The 19604-nt window shown below is 54.2% G+C and overlaps 1 protein-coding gene across 3 annotated transcripts; it reads right to left on the bottom strand.

The window, feature by feature from the left end:
* Positions 1-380: 380 nt before the first annotated feature.
* Positions 381-18850, bottom strand: LOC123378735 (C-X-C chemokine receptor type 2-like). Of its 3 annotated transcripts, none has more exons than XM_045032854.1 (2): positions 18732-18850; positions 381-2637 (listed from the first exon to the last, which is right to left on the bottom strand). In XM_045032854.1, exon 2 carries the CDS (start codon positions 2614-2616, stop codon positions 1549-1551), a length of 1068 nt encoding a protein of 355 aa, XP_044888789.1. In that variant the 5' UTR covers positions 2617-2637; positions 18732-18850; the 3' UTR covers positions 381-1548. The 3 variants fall into 3 exon arrangements, with proteins under 3 accessions (XP_044888789.1, XP_044888788.1, XP_044888787.1); XM_045032853.1 differs by lacking the exon at positions 18732-18850 and adding an exon at positions 18595-18653; XM_045032852.1 differs by lacking the exon at positions 18732-18850 and adding an exon at positions 16544-16679.
* Positions 18851-19604: the final 754 nt, after the last annotated feature.

Below are 19604 nucleotides of genomic sequence, written 5' to 3'. Positions count from 1 at the left end.
CCCACCGGTGCCTGACAAAGTTGGCGTCTATGCCCTGGGCCATTTATTCCAGTGCTTAACTACCCTGACAGGAAGTTTTTCCTAATGTCCAACCTGAACCTCCTTTGCTGCAGTTTCAGCCCATTGCGTCTTGTCTATCCTCAGAGGTTAATGAGAACAAGTTTTCTCCCTCCTCCTTGTAACAACCGTTTATGTGCTTGAAAACGGTCATCATGTCCCCGCTCGGCCTTCTCTTCTCCAGACTAAAGTTTGCTGATGAGTCTATTTTGTCACCTCAAGTTTTAGACACCCAAAGTTTTGGCCTCTAAATGTCTGAACCTCTGGCTGACGACATATTTGCCATCTAACGCGCAAAGTGTCGGGGATCTGAAACTGTAGAAGTCAAGAGTTTATTAGCTATATTTTTAGAAGTGAAAAATGCTGATGACAAGCCCAGGTTTTCACCACTAAAACTGAAAGTAAACCTTATTGCAGCTGCGTGGAACTTTTGTCACCACTGTATTCTAAAAACAACTTTCCTGCCTTGTTCTAATTTATCCAGAGGTCATAACTGTGCACAAATATAAAGACACTTTGACAATTCAAATATCAAGCATTCATCCAAACCTCTTACCCTCCAGCTAGCTACGGTTTCACTACAGTGCCTATCGTGGTAACATATCAGCATAGCTATCGAAGCCCGTCCAACTAGCAATCCTCGTCTGCTCAGGAAAACGATTCCATGTTCGTGATACAGTCAACAGATGTAAAGCTAACGTTCAAACACCCCCTAATCCTTCCTGTTCCACGAGGGCATGAAGCGCTCTCCTTCCCATTAAAACAGCATCTCTTAGTGTCTTAACGAATGATCGCAAATCCAATGTCGGGATGACCACAGTTACGCAGGGACGGTTTGGTAAATTACATTTTTCAATTCTGCACCTAAAAAAATATATAGAACCATACTCAGTTCTCCATGTGAAATATGCAAAATGCATGTAAAAGGCTGATGGAGCTGCAAGGGCAGAGTTAAGGACAATATTCCTGCTAGCACGATATATCTCCAGTCTTAGTTTATAGCCACTAACGTTGACGGCTATCTCCACCCCGCACTCTGACTCTCCGTTCCACACGCCTTTGTGGGAAAGGAAGTTTTTCTGATGTCGTTCCTAACCCCACTGTGTGAGGGGACTGGGAACTCGGGATGCCGCGTAGAGAAATGCAGTCTTGGATTGTCTGGAGTTGTTATTTATTTTTTTAATGGGCATGACCTGGCTGAGACGGGCAGTTGAACAATCTGATTATCCTGCAGGGAGGGGTTGAAAGATCTTCATAGCATTATCCCTGTAAGAGGTAGCTGCTTTTTGCTGCTGTGTTCTGCATAATTGTAATCTGCATAATGATCTATGCTGGGTAAAAGAGTTTGGATGGTGTTGGTTGGCTTGGTAAACTGAGGCTATAGTGCTAGAAGAATCTGCATGGTCCTGATCACCCTGAGAAGCTGAGGCTGGCCATGGACACTAGCAGTGGTGGGATGCTATCCCTGGTGATGGAGGAGTTGTGTGGCCGTCACAGGGTGGTGGAGGTGTTGCCAGAGGTGGAGGCAGAGGACCCCCGTCCGTAGCGGGAGACAAACTCTTTGTTGATAAGACCATGGTAGACCAGGATCTTAAGGAAGCTGTTTCGGAACTTCTGCCCGATGAAGGCATAGATGAGCGGGTTGATGCAGCTGTGCGTGAAGCCCAGAATCTGGGTGACAGACAGGGCAGCGTCGATCTGGTTCCGCCGGTGGCAGGTCTCAGCGATGGCACGGGTCCTCATCATGGTGTCTACCAGCAGCGTGATGTTGTAGGGCAGCCAGCAGACCAAGAAGACCAGCACCACAGCCAAGATGACCTTCATGGCCTTCTGCTTCTGGCTGTTCTTGGTCTGGAAGAGGGTCTTCACCGTGACCCCATAGCAGAAGAGCATGATCAGCAAGGGGAGGATGAAACCAAAGGTCTGGGGCAGGATCCTCAGCACCACCCGCCACTTGGCCGTGTTCTCCTCCCCAATCCGCTCGTAGCAGACCACGCCGCCGTGCGGCGCCCAGAAGGCCTCGCGGAAGAGGAGGATGGGCAGGGAGAGTGCGATGGAGAAAACCCAGATGCCCAAGCAGACAAATTTAACCCAGTGCCTCTTCTCGGTGGCTGCCCGGGTGGCGTAGACAATGGCGAGGAACCGGTCGACGCTAATGCAGGCCAGCAAGAGGATCCCGCTGTAGAAGTTGACCTCCTGCAGGACCGAGATGGCTTTGCACATGAAGGTGCCGAAGATCCACTCGTGGGCCCGGTAGACGGCCCAGAGAGGCAGGGTGAGGGCGAAGAGGAGGTCTGCGATGGCCAGGTTCAGGAGGTACACGTCGGTCACCGAGCGGTTCTGCCGGTTGTAGCTGATGACCAGCACCACCAGGGAGTTGCCCACCAGGCTGAGCAGGAACACCAGGCAGTAGACCACCGCCACCACGTACTTGTTAATGTTCAGGCTGTCGGGCTTGCACGGGGCGGCCGCGGCGCTGGGGTTGGCGGTGTTGTAGTCGGTGTAATTGTAGCCTTTGAAGAGGTCAGACAAATCGCCGTCGAACGTCCAGTCACCCATGCTGGAGGAATCGCTCTGGGCCTGTTCAGGTGATAAGCGGGGGGGGGGGGGGGAGAACACAACTCAGCAAGCCATCGAAAGCAGGATGTTCCCCGTGTCCTGACCCAGCTGTTCACGTACAGCGCGAGAGAGCCGCGGTCCGCTCCTGGGTCTGCCACAGACCCTGTGCGAATCGTCTGGCTGGTAACGCGGTCGTGGGTCAGGAGCAGTGGAAGGTCCCTAAAGGTGGGAGAGGCCACTGGTGCCCGAACTGTGGCCCTGCCCCCCTACCCCCCCCCCGTGCTGCCCCACCCACCAAGGCCCCACCCTGGCACCACTTCTCCCCCCAAGATCCCCCCCCCACTCACTCCTCTCTGTCCCCTCCCCCCTGTTGCTCGCCCTTACGGCCAGTAAGAAACGGGAGGGCATAGCGCTCCCACTTTTTAAAATTGGGGGGCGATGGCCCCCTGCCCCCGCCCTCCCCCAATTCTGGTGCCCCCTGTCATGGGTTCACTTCCCCGGCGCCACCCACAGGATTCAGGGGGGCTGAGGTCTTTGGCAGCGGGGGTCCCCCGCCGCCAAATTGCCGCCGAAGACCCAGCACTTTGGCGGCGGGTCCCGGGGCGGAAGGACCCCCCGCCACGGGTCTTCGGGGCACTTCAGCGGCAGGTCCCAGGGCAGAAGGACTCCCCGCTGCTGAATTGCCGCCGAAGACCCGGAGTGGGAGAAGCTCCGAGGGCCCAGGCCCTGCGAGAGTTTTCCGGGGCCCCCGGAGCCAGTGAAGGACCCCGCTCCAGGGCCCCCGAAAAACTCTCATGGGGGCCTGGGGCAAATTGCCCCATTTCCCCCCCCCCCCGGGCGGCCCTGCACTTCCCTGTCCCGTAGACGTGTTTGGGAGGTTCAGCCCATAAGCATCTGGAAAGCACCCAATAGGAGTTACACACCTAACTATCTCTGAGAGGCTGGGCCTCAGAAACAACAGTGACTGAGGCAGGATAAGCAGTTTCCAGGTGTACGCAGTAGTCAAGGTGTGCGCACCCCGATGCTTTACACCGTGAATGCCTCATTGCACCTTGAGTACTGCGTGCTGGTCCGGTCGGCCCAGCTCCAAAAGGCTATGTTAGAATTGGAAACGATAGCGAGAATGGCAACAAAAACGATTAGGGGGATGGAACAGCTTCCGTATGAGGAGAGATTAATAAGACTGGGACTTTCCAGCTTGGAAAAGAGACGACTAAGAGGAGATACGGTAGAGTTCTATGAAACCATGACTGGTGTGGAGAAAAAGACTAGACTCATAGACTTTAAGGTCAGAAGGGACCATTATGATCATCTAGTCTGACCTCCTGCACAATGCAGGCCACAGAATTTTACCCATCCACTCCTGTAACAAACCCCTCACCTGTGTCTGAGTTATTGAAGTCTTCAAATTGTGGTTTGAAGACCTCAAGCTGCAGAGAATCCTCCAGCAAGTGACCCGTGCCCCATGCTGCAGAGGAAGGCGAAAAACCTCCAGGGCCTTTGCCAATCTGCCCCGGAGGAAAATTGCTTCCCGACCCCAAATATGGCGATCAGTTAAACCCTGAGCATGTGGGCAAGACTCACCCGCCAGCACCCAGGAAAGAATTCTCTGCAGTAGCTCAGATCCCACCCCATCTAACATCCCATCACAGACCACTGGGCATATTTACCTGCTGATAATCAAAGATCAATTGCCAAAATTAATTGCCAAAATTCGGCTATCCCATCATACCATCCCTTCCATAAACTTATCAAGCTTAGTCTTAAAGCCAGATATGTCTTTTGCCCCCACTGCTCCCCTTGGAAGGCTGTTCCAGAACTTCACTCCTCTAATGGTTAGAAACCTTCGTCTAATTTCAAGTCTAAACTTCCTAGCGTCCAGTTTATACCCATTTGTTCTTGTGTCCACATTGGTACTAAGCTTAAATAATTCCTCTCCCTCCCTAATATTAATCCCTCTGTTATATTTATAAAGAGCAATCATATCCCCCCTCAACCTTCTTTTGGTTAGGCTAAACAAGCCAAGCTCTTTGAGTCTCCTAGGGAAGTGTTATTTACGGCTTCACATAACAAAAGAACCAGGGGACAGCCAATGAAATGAATAGGCAGCAGGTTTAAAACAAACAAAAGGAAGCATTTCTTCACACAAGGCACAGTTAACCTGTGGAACTCCTTGCCAAGGGATGTTGTGAAGGCCAAAATGATAACAGGGTTCAGAAAAGAACATCGTTCACGGAGAATAGGTCCACCGATGGCTAATAGCCCAGAGGGTCAGGGTGCAACCCCATATCGTAGGTGTCCCAAAGCCTCTGACTGTCAGAAGCTGGGAGTGGGCGACGGAATAGGTCACTCGATGACTAACTGTTCCGGTCATTCTCTTTGCAGCACCTGGCATTGGCCACTGTCGGAAGACAGGATACTGGACCATTGGTCTGACCCAGTCTGGCCATTTTTATGTTCTAGATAAACCGATGGATGGATTCAAGTTTCTGGTCTTTCCAACCCTTATGGAAAAAGCCCTGTATAGAATGTAATCAGGAACAGATCAACGGGGTTCTGAAGAAATTACTTTAAAACCTACACAGTTGAATAGCGAACGAGATCCTTGTCTCTCATTTATTTTTTAAATCATCAGGCTATAGAATTCTGGAGCAGATGTCTCGTTTTCACTATTCAATGCTACCGGATGGTTAAGACAGAACCTGTGCTTATGTTACATTGATTTCGATCGGCTGCAGAGCTGGCTCAATGTTTGAATTCCCCAGAGACTTGTTAAAACAACCGAAGAGATTTGCTAAAGCAAATTGACACAGCTACCGGGGAGTTCTGCTGAATCCCACCAGCAGGGAATTTGTCCCAGAACATTTTCCACGTTAAGGACGGGCTCTAACTGTTGCAGATGCTCCAGCTATAAACCACGGAGGGAAAGGATGGATGGTCCAGCAGTGAGAGTGCCACAGACTGGAGATTGTTAAGAGCAAGTTAGACAAATGCCTGTCAGGGATGGTCTAGATAATCCTTAGTCCTGCCAGGAGTGCAGGGGACGGGACTAGATGACCTCTTGGGGTCTCTTCCGGTCCTACAAGTCTATGTGGCTAGAAAGGGGAGGGGCCACAGAGTCCAGCACTGGGCTGTGGGACATTCAGATGGGTGCACACTAGGGTGATCAGACAGCAAGTGTGAAAAATCAGGACGGGGGGGGGGGGGGTTAATAGGAGCCCATATAAAAAAAAGCCCCAAATATCAGGACCGTCCCTATAAAATCGGGAGATCTGGTCACCCTCGTGCGCACTGATATTAGTGCTTTGAGTCTTCTTAGATAAAAGGGGCTGCGACCGTGATGATTTTAAAAAATGACCTCATAGAGACAGATATTGTTAAGCTAGCAGGAGTGCCAAAGGGCTTGGGGAGCATTGCCAAGTTATGTTTTTTTTAAATAAATGTTTTGGGCACCTATATGCCACCTTTTAACAAAGAAGTCCTTTCTCCCAAGTGTGCACTGGTCATTGGAGTTAAAGAGACCTTAACACACAGAAATCTGCAAACAGGCTGAGTAGAAATCCTGCCCCGCTTGGTGGGTGCAGCTTTCAGTCTCTCATACCCTGTGATGTCATCATGTCACTAGTTCGCCCGACAGCCATAGACTCCCAGGGTAGAAAAAACCCGAGTGTCTAACTTTAAAAAACACGCAAACCACCACCTTTTCCAACAATCGTTTAGGCCTTCTTGATACATGATTAAAAAACCCCAAACGAAGCACGTCTCATTTCCCCCTCTTTCCTGGGTCTCTTTACGATTCTGGGGATACTTAATCCAGCGTGGGAGGCTGGGCCAGACAACCTTTCCCTACTCCCTACATTGCTATGATCTAAGTGGGAAGACAAATATAAATTATTTGCCATCTCCTGCAGGCATGAGATCAAGAAAAGCCACCAACGGGTAGCTACATTTTCAAGAAAACCTGCCCCTAAGCTGCACAGGGGACATCCATCCGCGGAGCAGAGCAGGCAGCCCTTGCTCGGCAAACAGGGGCGCAACTGCCCATTGTAAAGTACTCGGGTCCCGCCCGACAGATCGCACCATCCATCCCGAGTAGCAAGTTCTCAGAGTCACTGAACATGAGTCAGACCCTTCGTTGCGGGGCCACTCCGGTAAATATCTTCAGCGGCAACATTGCAGCAATACGGGGAAATCAGTGACAACAAGTCAGGCACGTTACCTCCGGTGAGCAATTTTGTGTAACAGGAAACGGGAGCCTTTCTCAACCTGCCCTCAGACACAGGCCCCGTTCTCTGCACCGTCCGCACTCGCCCCAGGATGGAATTTGGCTTTATTTGCACAGAAAACAAGAGGGAGAGAAAATAAACGTCCGGTTCCTCCCTCAGGGCTGCTCAGCCCACACCCTAGATTCTCTCAACTCTATCTCCCTTTGTGTTACCTGTCTCACTGACTCAGCAGAACCCAGTTAGCCGTTTTCCCCAGCCAGATCAATACTTGCCAACGGAGTGTGATGTGCCAGGCAAACAGGCTGGCTTGCTACAAGCCACCCTGCCCTCTGTGTGGGCCAGGAGGCCAATTCACAGCATCAGGGGATCCAGCCCCTTAATAAAGGGGAGAAAGCAAAAAAGGCAGAGAAGGGGGGTGGGGAATATAAACCAACCCCCCCCCTTTGGTCTGTCGTTGCTTTGGGGGGGGGGCTCTGGTAACAGCTACAGTTTCTGTCCATTTACAGCCCTAGAGAAATATTGATGATAAAGGGCAACTGCCCCAGCAGGTTCTCACGTGACAGCTGGGGCCGGTTTTGTTCCATCGCTTCATTAATGATCTGGAGGGTGGCGTGGGCTGCACCCTCAGCAAGTCTGCAGATGACACTAAGCTGGGGGGAGAGGTAGATACGCTGGAGGGTAGGGATAGGGTCCAGAGGGACCTAGATAAATTAGAGGACTGGGCCAAAAGAAACCTGATGAGGTTCAACAAGGACAAGTGCAGGATCCTGTGCTTAGGATGGAAGAATCCCAGGCACTGCTACAGACTAGGGACCGAGTGGCGAGGCAGCAGTTCTGCAGAAAAGGACCTAGGGGTTACAGGGGACGAGAAGCTGGATATGAGTCAGCAGTTTGCCCTTGTTGCCAAGAAGGCTAATGGCATTTTGGGCTGCATGAGTAGGAGCGTTGCCAGCAGATCGAGGGATGTGATCATTCCCCTCTATTTGGCATTGGTGAGGCCTCATCTGGAGTACTGTGTCCAGTTTTGGGCCCCACACTACAAGAAGGATGTGGAAAAATTGGAAAGAGTCCAGCGGAGGGCAACAAAAATGATTAGGGGGCTGGAGCACATGACTTATGAGGAGAGGCTGAGGGAACTGGGATTGTTTCGTTTGCAGAAGAGAAGAGTGAGGGGGGATTTGATAGCTGCTTTCAACTACCTGAAAGGGGGTTCCAAAGAGGATGGATCTAGACTGTTCTCAGTGGTGGCAGAACAAGGCGTAATGGTCTCAAGTTGCAGTGGGGGAGGTTTAGGTTGGATATTAGGAAACACTATTTCACTAGGAGGGTGGTGAAGCACTGGAATGGGTTACCTGGGGAGCTGGTGGGATCTCCTTCCTTAGAGGTTTTTAAGGTCAGGCTGGACAAAGCCCTGGCTGGGATGATTTAGTTGCGGATTGGTCCTGCTTTGAGCAGGGGGTTGGACTAGATACCTCCTGAGGTCCCTTCCAACCCTGATAGTCTGTGATCCGGGTTGATAGACCAGGGATTGAACTGGGGACTTCTAAAGCCACCCTCTGTACCCAGGAGGCTGTTACAGACTCAGATCACCTGCAGACTGACCCAGCAGGGACTATGTAACACCCGCTCCTCAGTCGGTTACACATCACACCATCCTGGCTCATGACCCTCCAGCTGAATATTGATGGACCCACCAGATTTCACAGGGCTGAACCAACGGTTAGGTTTTGCCATGGAACAGTGCTCGGGATCTGAGCTCCCCTTCCAAAAACTGATCTTTCAAGCCCTCTGGTGGTGAAGACATGCTCCCAAACCCTCATCCCTCTGCTCACAGGTGCTTTCAAACCCTTCCCATTTAAGGGCCAGATTTGCAAAAGCTAGGTGCCCAAGACACATCCCATGCCTAGACAGGGCTACTATAAGGTGGGTGCATAACTGGTTGGAAAACTGTTCCAGGAGAGTAGTTATCAGTGGTTCACAGTCATGCTGGAAGGGCATAACGAGTGGGGTCCCGCAGGGATCAGTTCTGGGTCCGGTTCTGTTCAATATCTTCATCAGTGATTTAGATAATGGCATACAGAGTACACGTATATAGTTTGCAGATGATATCAAGCTGGGAGGGGTTGCAAGTGCTTTGGAGGATGGGGTTAAAATTCAAAATGATCTGGACAAACTGGAGAAATGGTTTGAAGTAAATAGGGTGAAATTCAGTCAGGACAAATGCAAAGTGCTCCACGTAGGAAGGAACAGTCAGCTGCACACACACCAATGCGCAATGACTACCTAGGAAGGAGAACTGCGGAAGGGGATCTGGGGGTCAGAGTGGATCACAAGCTAAATATGAGTCAACAGTGTGACACTGTTGCAAAAAAAGCAAACATCCCTCTGAGATGTATTAGCAGGAATTTTCTAAGAAAGAAAGGAGAAGTAATTCTTCTACTTTACTCCATACTGATAAGGCCTCAGCTGGAGTATTGCATCCAGTTCTGGGCGGCACATTTCAGGAAAGATGTGGACAAATTGGAGAAAGTCCAGAGGAGAGCCACAGAAATGATTAAAGGTCTAGATGGTGGTTTTCAACCTGTGGTCCACGGACCCGCAGACTATATCTAAGATTTCCAAAGGGGTCCACTCCTCCATTCGAAATTTTTTAGGGGTCCGCAAATGAAAAAAGGTTGAAAACCGCTGATCTAGAAAACATGGCCTGTGAGGGAAGATTGAAAGAACCTGGGTTTGTTTAGCCTGGAGAAGAGAAGACTGAGGGGGACATGAGAACAGTTTTCAAGTGCATAAAAGGTTACAAGGAGGACGGAGACAAATTGTTCTTCTTAACCTCTGGGGACAGGACAAGACGCAACGGGCTTAAACTGCAGCAAGGGAGGTTTAGGTTGGACATTAGGAAAAACTTCCTAACTGTCAGGGTGGTTAAGCACTGGAATAAATTGCCTAGGGAGGTTGTGGAATGTCCATCACTGGGGATTGTTAAGAGCAGGTTGGACAAACCCCTGTCAGGGCTGGGCTAGATAATACTTAGTCCTGCCTTGAGTGCAGAGGACTGGCCTAGACGACCTCCCCTTGCAGCCCTACACCTCTGTGATTCTCTGCATCTAGGCCCGCAGATGCATCAAGAGTCGATTGCACCTGCACAACCGGTGGGATTCTGAGGGCAGCCGGGTCTACTTGTAGACGCAGCCGTTCGTTTCCCTGGTGCACTACTGCTCGTGTGCACGGGCAGGGCTGTCGGGCTGGTCCCCCTGGGTACCCCTTTGGAGCTATGGGCCTAGCGGTCTGTGCTGCATCCTGGCTCTTGGAAACAGGGCCGGCTCTACAGGTTTCGCCGCCCCAAGCAGCGCGCCGAATTGCCGCCCTGGGCAGGGGGGAGGGGGGCAGTCTGTGCCCTTAGGGCAGCAGGCGCGTTTCCGTGGCTCTGGCTTTTTTGCTGCCACAAGCCACAAAACAAACAAACAAAACCCCACCTGCACGGGGGCCCGGAGCAGCGGAGGGCGTGGGGGGGGGGACGACAAACCTGCCGCTCGGCCGGGGCGGCGAAGGGGCGGGGGAGAACGAACCTGCCAGCCAGCCTGAGCAGCAAGGGGGGGGGGGGGGACCAACCTGCTGGCCGGTCCGGTCGTAGCAATGAAGGGGCGGGGGCCGGAGCAGCCACGTGGGGGGGGACCTGAAACAAACCTGCCGACCAGAGCGGGGGGGGGGGGGGGGTGAAACAAACCTGGAAACAAACCTGCCGACCAGAGCAGCGGGGGGGGGGGGGGGTGCAACAAACCGTGTGTGTGTGAAACAAACCTGCCGACCAGAGCAGCGGGGGGGGGGGGGGGGGGGTGAAAAAAAACTGCCGGCCGGGGGGGCGGGGTGTGGGGGGGGGGTGTGTGAAACAAACCTGCCGACCAGAGCAGCGGGGGGGGGGGGGGGGGGTGAAACAAACCTGCCGACCAGAGCAGCGGGGGGGGGGGGGAAACAAACTGCCCCGCCGGCCAGAGCGGCGAAGGGAAGAAAAAACAAAACAAAACAAAATCCCTGCGGGGCGGCGGGAGCGCGGGTGCAGCGGGACTCCCCGCCCTGCAGCCCCCGGGCAGCGGAGCCCACACCCCAGCTGGGGGGGGGCAGGGGGACTCCCCGCCCTGCAGCCCCCGGGCAGCGGAGCGCACACCCCAGCTGGGGGGGGGCAGGGGGACTCCCCGCCCTGCAGCCCCCGGGCAGCGGAGCGCACACCCCAGCTGGGGGGGGCAGGGGGACCCCCAGCCCTGCAGCCCCCGGGCAGCGGAGCGCGCACCCCAGCTGGGGGGGGGGCAGGGGGACTCCCAGCCCTGCAGCCCCCGGGCAGCGGAGCGCGCACCCCAGCTGGGGGGGGGGCAGGGGGACTCCCCGCCCTGCAGCCCCCGGGCAGCGGAGCGCACACCCCAGCTGGGGGAGGGCAGGGGGACGCCCCGCCCTGCAGCCCCCGGGCAGCGGAGCGCGCACCCCAGCGGGGGGGGGGGCAGGGGGACTCCCCGCCCTGCAGCCCCCGGGCAGCGGAGCGCGCACCCCAGCTGGGGGGGGGGCAGGGGGACTCCCCGCCCTGCAGCCCCCGGGCAGCGGAGCGCGCACCCCAGCGGGGGGGGGGGGGGGCAGGGGGACTCCCCGCCCTGCAGCCCCCGGGCAGCGGAGCGCACACCCCAGCTGGGGGGCGGGGAGAGAAGGGGGGCGGCCGGGGCTCCCTTACGCGGGGCGCTCGCCATGCGGCCCCCCCCCCGCCGCTCCGGGGGGCGGGCAGGGAAGGACCCGGGCTGCGTGCCGGGCTGGCTGCAGCCCTGGCACCGCTCCCAGCAGCTCCCCTCCTCCGCGCGCCGCCCCCTGCAGGGCCGCCGGAGCAGCGAACCAAAAGAAACAAACCTGCAAGGGCGGAGGAAGGAAGCAAAAAAAAAAAGGGGGGATTCGGCGGGAAGCCGCCCCTGGGAATCTGCCGCCCCAAGCACCAGCTTGTCCGGCTGGTGCCTGGAGCCGGCCCTGCTTGGAAGGCAGAGGAGCAATGGGTGACAACGGAGCTATCGCCCTGGAAATGGCGCAGCAGCAACACTGAGCCACGGAGGATCCGGTTTCTCCAGCTCTTCTGCAGCCCGATGTGGCACGGTCCTGCCCTGGGGTCCCACTGGGGTGGCAGCTGGAAGCCCAGAAGGGACCACTCTGACTATCTACCCTGAGTTCCTGCCTAGCCCAGGCCAGAGACCCTCCCTCAGGGTTTCCTGCATCCAGCCCAGACCTTCTATCTGAGCTTGAGCGGATCTTTTTGCAAGACAGCCACACTTGATGTAAAGACTCCAAGTGTTGGAAAATCCACCCCGCCCCTAGGCGCTTTGGTCCTGTGGCTAATTACTGTGAAGAAGGAGGGAGTTATAGGTATTATTTTTGTAAGTGTCCTGCGTGCCTCAGTTTACCTGATGGCAGCGAGGTAAAGCCAAGGAGGCTCTTAGGGGAGACTAGGGAATGAACCAACGACAGAGATAAGGTTCCTTCAAGGAGCCATGCGGAGAAGCTGGTCCCAGCCCAAGTCCCACTGTGACGCGGGTCCAAGACAAGGGTTTTTGCAGTGTGGACGCAGCTTAAGCCTTGGTTGCCTGACTCATGTCTGGAGAGTCCCCCAATGCTATCCCCCAATCCCCTGAGCCTGTGTTTCCCAGCCCTTCCACCTCAAAACTACCCCCTCAATTCCTGGGCACCTGTTCAAACCCTTCCGCCTGGCGTTTAATCCTCTCCCACTCGAGAACCGGACCCAGCCACTCCTGCACCAGGAGCGCTGCCTTGTGGCTGATGGTGTGGGAGCCGGCTCCACCCAGCCCCTCTGTGGGAAGCGTCGCCCCAGACAAGCTGATCATTGCTAAGAGAATGAAAAGCCCCCAGGCCTCTGCCCTGCTGTGGGGAGAACATGGCAACCCAGAGAATGAAGGGGAGGGAGGTCTCTCTCTTGGCCAGGCTTCAGGTGGGGTTACCTGCAGTGAGGGGATCCCCCCATCCCAAGGGCCGGGGAGGGGAAGATGAATCTCACCCAAAATAAAAACGAGAACTTGTTTCTGCTGACGCTAGCGATTGTAGAGACTTGGTCTTTTTTCAGCCCTCCCTGCACCTTCCTGTTTCCTTATGTGATGGCAACGGGCATCGCTAGGCAGCTGGTCCCCTGCAGTGCACCCGGGGGCATGCAAGGGGTGCCAGCCCCACTCCCACTGGGGCGGGGACAGGAGCCACCATCACACCTAGTGGGTGCACATGTAGTAGTAGGATTTTATGTTTGTATTTTGTATAATTTAAAATAAAAAATAAAGAATAGTGAAATAACAATGTAGCGTGTATTAACTGTAGTGGTGTATAATTTGATTATATTTTCCTAGCTATTTTTTTTAATAGCACAAAGGAATGGCCTACTGGGCCATTTGGCAAAGATGTATTAGTTGGAATTTGTGTTTGGGCTGATTTTAAGGCAGTAACAGATGTTTTAAGGCTATTTTGTTGTAGGTTTAGCATTTTTAAATAAGTAAAAGAATGCTGCAATTGTTTTCCTGTGCAGTGCAACTTTTTTTAAAAAAACTTTTTTTTGTTTGAAATGTTTGGTGTAAATTAATGTTGTTTTGTGTGTGAATGAGGAATGTAAAGAGATACATGTAAGGGCCATCGCTGAATTCAATGTATGAGGAAGGAACTGGAGACAGACGCAAGGGCACCAGGAGGCTGCAACACGCCCCTATTGAAATGTTAAAGGAAGACAAATTGACAACTTTAAAAATAAGACAGGCACTTATTAAGGGGGACAAAATAGCTGATGTTTAAATTCTTTGCAGAAAAGAACATCCCGGAACCTGAGCATGAGGCGCTGCATAACCACCACCATTTTAATCCACCCAAAATCAGACTCCAGTGTAAGGTCTGGCTTTACCTGCTTCTGGGAACCTTCAGTGCCCAGATAATTACAGCAATCGTGAAAAAAAATGTAGCCTTCCTTATAAGCCAGTATTTAAGGAATAATTCACTCCCCTGCCAACCAGCCATGAATTCCGACCCGCGATCCAGTGATCCTCATGGTAAAAATATGATAAAAATACTAGCCAGCTCCTAAAACCCTTAGGAAATACCAATCTGTCTGCCTGGGAAGGGGAACTCGGACTTAAGATTCACCTTATCAGCACCACAGGAATTCCAAACCTCTGGGAAATAGGGTCTCTATGGGAATACCACCTGGAGGTCCAGCTATCCACAATTACCGTATCAGTAAAATAAGCCTGTTAAGACAGGAACAACACTAACAGTTATTGCGGGATACTGTCCAATACCCAGTAGTGAACCGACCCTTTGGTTCCCGGACACATGCACCAGAACCTGGACCAAAGAATATGCATTCGAAAGCGGTCCCCCGATTAAAATAAAGACGCCAAAATTGTTTGCGACTCACAGTGATCTAGTTAAAGTCTTGTTAAATCCACTATTAGTAAAAATAAAAATTGGTATAAATTGTACTCGCCAACAAGCTGTAAAAACAAAATTGTAATAAATTGCTCACCGACAGCCTGTAACCAACAATCTGTAAAAATCAAAATATAAAAAGGAAGCCCGTTCCCAAAATTGACCATGGATCCTTTTGACTACCCTGGGTTATAGGTCAATAAGCTAAAAAAATATATATATTAAATACCGAAGGGTGTACGAAATAAAGCCCTCAAAAATGGGTGTGCTTGCCCCTACTGGTCACCACAGAACTATGCACAAGGACACATCACTGGGAACATGTGTATAGAACAAACTAAAAAAGGTAACTCCGTTTTTACAACAAACACAGAGGGATGTAGGGCAGCATGTCATTCAGATATCACATGCCAATAAAAACATGCTAAAAATTGCTAAGTCTAAAAAAACCTGCCAGCCTATCATTGGTGCGACGTTTTTACAGGCTGGTCCCCGACCTCTATTGTCTATTGTGTTTCACCCATTACTAGTTGTGTTAATATTGTTCTGTGTTTGCTTGCTAGGAATGTGTGGTATGTGCTGTTAAATAAAAAAAGAAGTTTGTTAAGTTACAACCACCAGCTCAAATTGTCTCTCAGTATATTGCTATAAAATAATGATATAAAATATGACCCACTCAAGAATTGTTCCTAAGGGGTCAAAAGGCGGATATGTAGTCGTAGGATTTTATGTTTGCATTTTGGATCATTTTAAATTAAAAATAAAGAATAATGAAATAATAATGTAGCGTGTATTAAATGTATAATTTGATCATTTCCTGCCAGCCACCCTTTTTGAACAGCCTCTGGGCCATTTGGTAAAGATGCATCAGTCGGAATCTGTGTCTGGGCTGATTTCAAGGTAGTAACAGATGTTTTAAGGTCACTACTTTGCTGTAGGTTTAGCATTTGAAAACAAGTCAAAGAATGCAATGATTGTTTCCTTGTGCATTGCAACTTGATGTTCCTGTTTAAAATGTTCTGTGTAAATTCATTCTGTTTTGTGTGTGAACGAGGACTATAGGTATAAAGAGGAAGGTGACCAGATGTTCTGATTTTATTGGGACAGTCCCAAATTTTGAGTCTTTTTCTTATATAGGCTCCTATTCCCCCCCACCTCTGTCCCGATTTTTCACACTTGCTGTCTGGTCGCCCTAATAAAGAGATAAGCGTAAAGGCCATTGCTGAACCAGATGTACGAGGAAGGAACCGGAGACAGGAAGCTGCAGCACGTCGCCTCTCAGCGGTCCTGGATCTCAGGAGCCATTACCGAGACGCCTGCTCCAAACTGACCTCAAACCGTGGTGAAAATACCCCAGAGATTTAATCACCGTCAGTAACATCGCTCAGATAACGGAACACGCCCGCTCTCGAGTTCTCTGTGACCTTGTGTGGGTGCTGCCCCCAGTCTGTTAGCGCTCACATCTGTGTCTGGGACGGGGGTCCCCAAACTGTGGGCCGTGCCCCCTAGCATGGGGGGAGGGTAGCAGGGCCTGGGCCAGCCCCCACAGGGGTTGTGAAGGGAGCGCCACCCAGCCCCACCCCGACTGCAGCTGCGGCCCTGGCTCTCCTCCCAGCCCCACCTCTCAGCCCCCAGACCCCGCTCCTGGCCACGGTCCCCAGTCTCAGCCCCTGGTCCCTGCTCCCAGCCCCTGCTCCGCTCCCGGCCCCCAGCAGCAGCCCCTGGCCTCCTGCCGTGACTCTGCTCCTGGCCGGGACGGGGAGGGGGAGGGCACGGACACATCCCATTACGGGGGAGTGTGGGGAGAGGAAAAGTTTGGGTCCCGCTGGTCACTGTGAAACAGGGCTAAGCGGAGATGGGGCAGGCACACAGGACTTGCTGCACGGGGCGGGGGGGCGGGAATTTCACCTGTCCTGAAGCTGCTCAGCCTGACTAGCCAGCAGACACAGGGTCAGATTAAACTCCAGGCTCCCCCATAGGCACCGTAGCTACGTCCACACGGCAATAAAAACCCCACCGCACGGAGTCTCAGCCCGGCTCAGCTGACTTGGGCTGGTGGGGTTCAGGCCACCGGGCTAAAAACTGCAGTGTAGATACTCGGGCTCGGGCTGGAGCCGCCTCCTGAGATCCCGCGAGTGGGGGGTCTCAGAGCCTGGGCTCCGGCCCGAGCCCACACGTCTACACTGCAGTTTTACAGCCCTGCCAGCCGGGGCCAGCCACAGCCAGGGTGCGGGTCTTTCACCTCAGCGTAGAGGTACCTGCGTGAAGTCACTTCCGCCCAGCTCCTCACAGGGGCCGAGATTTCAGGACAGGCTCCCCCTGAAAGCAGTGGAAGTTCGGAGCCCCGGTACCTCGGCGGCGCTAGGCCTCAGTTTCTCTTTGGGGCTGAGAGCGGCTGGTCCTGCAGGACTCTTGTGAAACGCAGCAGCAATCCCTCTGCTCCCCAGCCTCTCTGGCTCAGCTCCCCGTGTGTCCACATGAGATCACGGCACCGCCTCCCACGCCGGGGAAGAGGAAGAGAAATGCACGGGACTGGGAGGTGGGCAACGGTTCAGTGACCGGGCAGTGTCCGACAGCAGGAGGAACCTGCAGCCTGATGTAAGATCTCAGCTCTCGTTAACCCATTAGGGCGAATACGTCCCACAGCATCTCTGTGAAATAAGCCCTTTGCTAAGGTGCTGGCTGGTGCCCAGGCCAGGCTGGGGGCCGGCGGGACGCTGCTGGGTGAGCTCAGGTTTAATCCCCAGCACTGGCCGGCCATGCAGGAAGCCCTGTCTGTGCCGGGGAAGGCAGCCGGGGGAGCCCCGGTTCAGGGAGGGGTCATCCGCAGGCCTGGCGGGGGGTGGGGACCGAGCCCCCAGGGGATTGGAGAGACTCGGGGGGGTTCTAACGCCACGGGAGACCTTGGTGCTGTGTGACGGGATGGGGGGCATCCATCAGAGGCAGGGGAGCCGCCCGGGATGGTTTGTGGGCTGGGGGTGAGGTGCAGGGAGTGAAAGGAGCCAGAGGGGAGGGGAAATACTGTGCCCCTAAAATAACCTGTCACTGAGCTCACAGCAGGGCCCGATCCTGGACCGCAGCCCAAGGGGGCCCAGCTCCGCGCTGGGGCCTGCGCGGGGAAGCCTCCCCCAAGGCCGCAGGGCAGAGGATTTGCTCTTTCATATTCCTGCTGCCCCAGCGCCCTGCAGTCCCCGTTGGGACCCACGGCGCTGGGCACTCTGTGAGGGGCTCCTAGCCAAGAGCGTGTTCGCCCCCACTTCCCTGAGCGCCGGGCATGAGGAGCCCCCCCAGGACAGGGATGGGGCAGGCCGGAAGGGGGCTTCCCTGCCTGGGCTCCCTAAAACCAGGTTCCCCCATTTCCCAGCCCAGAACCACACGGCTTCACTGGGTCGGGGCAGCAGAGGAGGCTGGGCCCAATGTCACTTTATGCACGAAATGGACGTGTAACTGTTTGAAGGCTCGTGTTAATCCTGCAACCCCCCCACCCGGCCCCGGCCCCGCATGCACAGGGCTCCCCGCCACACCAGGGAAGGGTCTCTGTGCAGGATGGGACCCTCAGCCCCGCCCGGCACACAGCTGAGCTGACTGGCTCGTGTAAACACCTCATCCATTTCCCGCCCCACAAGACGGACGGACACTGGGGCACGTTCTTAAACACAGGCCGTTGGGGGGGGGTCCCCAAGGGAATAACCACAGCCGGGGGAAAAGAGCAGCGGCTCATATTGAAAAGGCTGAAGCCAGGCAGTGCGATATTCCACCCCTGGGAGGGAGATCTCCTGGGGGGACACCGAGAGCCCTGGGGCAGCAGCCACGGCCGGGGGTGAGATCCCCCCCGGTGCACCGGGCCAGCATGATATTACGTGCCACTGACGTCCCACATAGGTACAGGGCTGAAGGCAGAAGCCGAGAGGGGAAGACAGGGGTGGGACGGCTCCAAAATTGCCCTGTTCTGCTTTCCCTGACACCCCGCTAGTGGCCCTGGGCTAGATGGACCATTGGCCTGACCCAGTCTGGCCACTCTGATGTTCTGATGTTAATTGTGCCACGAGTGTGACTGGCCCATGGGACGCGTTCGCTGCAGGACACGAATCCAGCAGCCACAAAACAGAACCTGACAAGGCCTCTTCCTAAAACGCAGGGGACACGAGCACAGAGCTTCAAGGGGATGGTTCGTTTCCCGCCTCCCCAGCAAAATCCTGGCTATAAATGTTTCGGGTACAGTGCCCCGTGCAAAGGGACCTCACCTGGAATCACTATACTAACCCCCCGCCTCCCCCGTCTGTAAGGAAAGACAAGCGCGTCGCCTTACCTTCTGTCAGCTGCCACCTTCACCGCGTCCTGCCCAGAACTCCTCCCCGGCAGCCGCTTTATACTGAGTCAGGAGGAACCGGCATTGCAAAACCCCAGCCCCAAATGCAAAGGAAAGACGGTGGCTGCGATTTATACCTCACGGGCTGCAGTGCAGAGAGGCCCGGAGACAGAGCAGTCACCACAAAAGCAGAAGTTGTGACAGCTGCTGTAATGCCTCCACACCTGGGCTGTTCCTCCAGGGTCTGCACTCGCTAACCCAGGGGAGCCGGCGGGGTGCGGGCCGAGGGAGCGCCCGGCCTCCCATCTTGTCTCCTCAGCAGCGGAGGTCCACCCGAGTGGGACGGGCCAGGGAAGAACAGGGACGGACCAACCTCTCCAGCTCTGCACGCTGCCAGACGGAAGCAGAGCCAGATCCCAGGGCGGGAGGCTGGAGCCCGACAAATCCAGCCGGGGAAGGAGACGCACGTTGTTAACCCGGAGGGTAATTCATCACTGGAACAGCTCACCTGGAGCATGGGGAATCTCCCCCACCTGGAGCCTTGCCAGCCAGCCCGGCTGCTTTTCTAACAGAGCCGCTCCAGCTCCCCCAGAGCTGAATCCCTCGGCCAGGGTCTCTGCCTTCTGCCCTACAGAAGGTCACCATGGGCCCTGCTGGCCTTTGACCTATCAATCGGGGAGGCCAGGCGCATTCGGACGATGGGCCCTGAACCAAAAACCCAGAATGGCAGGTCCCAGCCACCATACTTAGCTCTTAGGTGGTGCCTTTCATCAGCAGGTCTCAAAGTGCTTCGCAGAGGAGGTCAGTATCACCATCCTCAGGTTACGGCTGGGGAAACTGAGGCACGGGATGGCAAAGTGACTTGGTCACCCAGCAAATGAGTGATAGAGCCCAGAACAGAACCCAGGTTGCTCACATCCTAATCCAGATGCCCCCTAGCTACTGGACAGGGAGGAAATAGAAGATGCTGGCACAGCCCCTGTCCTGTGTTGTATCCAGTGGCCAGAAGA

The sequence above is a fragment of the Mauremys mutica genome, chromosome 10, assembly GCF_020497125.1.
Source record: "Mauremys mutica isolate MM-2020 ecotype Southern chromosome 10, ASM2049712v1, whole genome shotgun sequence".
Taxonomy (NCBI): Eukaryota; Metazoa; Chordata; order Testudines; family Geoemydidae; genus Mauremys; species Mauremys mutica.
This window is presented reverse-complemented; position numbering and strand designations above follow the sequence as displayed.

Bases quoted from the DNA above. Each gene is read 5' to 3' on its own strand.
- LOC123378735 (XM_045032854.1), bottom strand. From the start codon at position 2,616: ATGGGTGACTGGACGTTCGACGGCGATTTGTCTGACCTCTTCAAAGGC.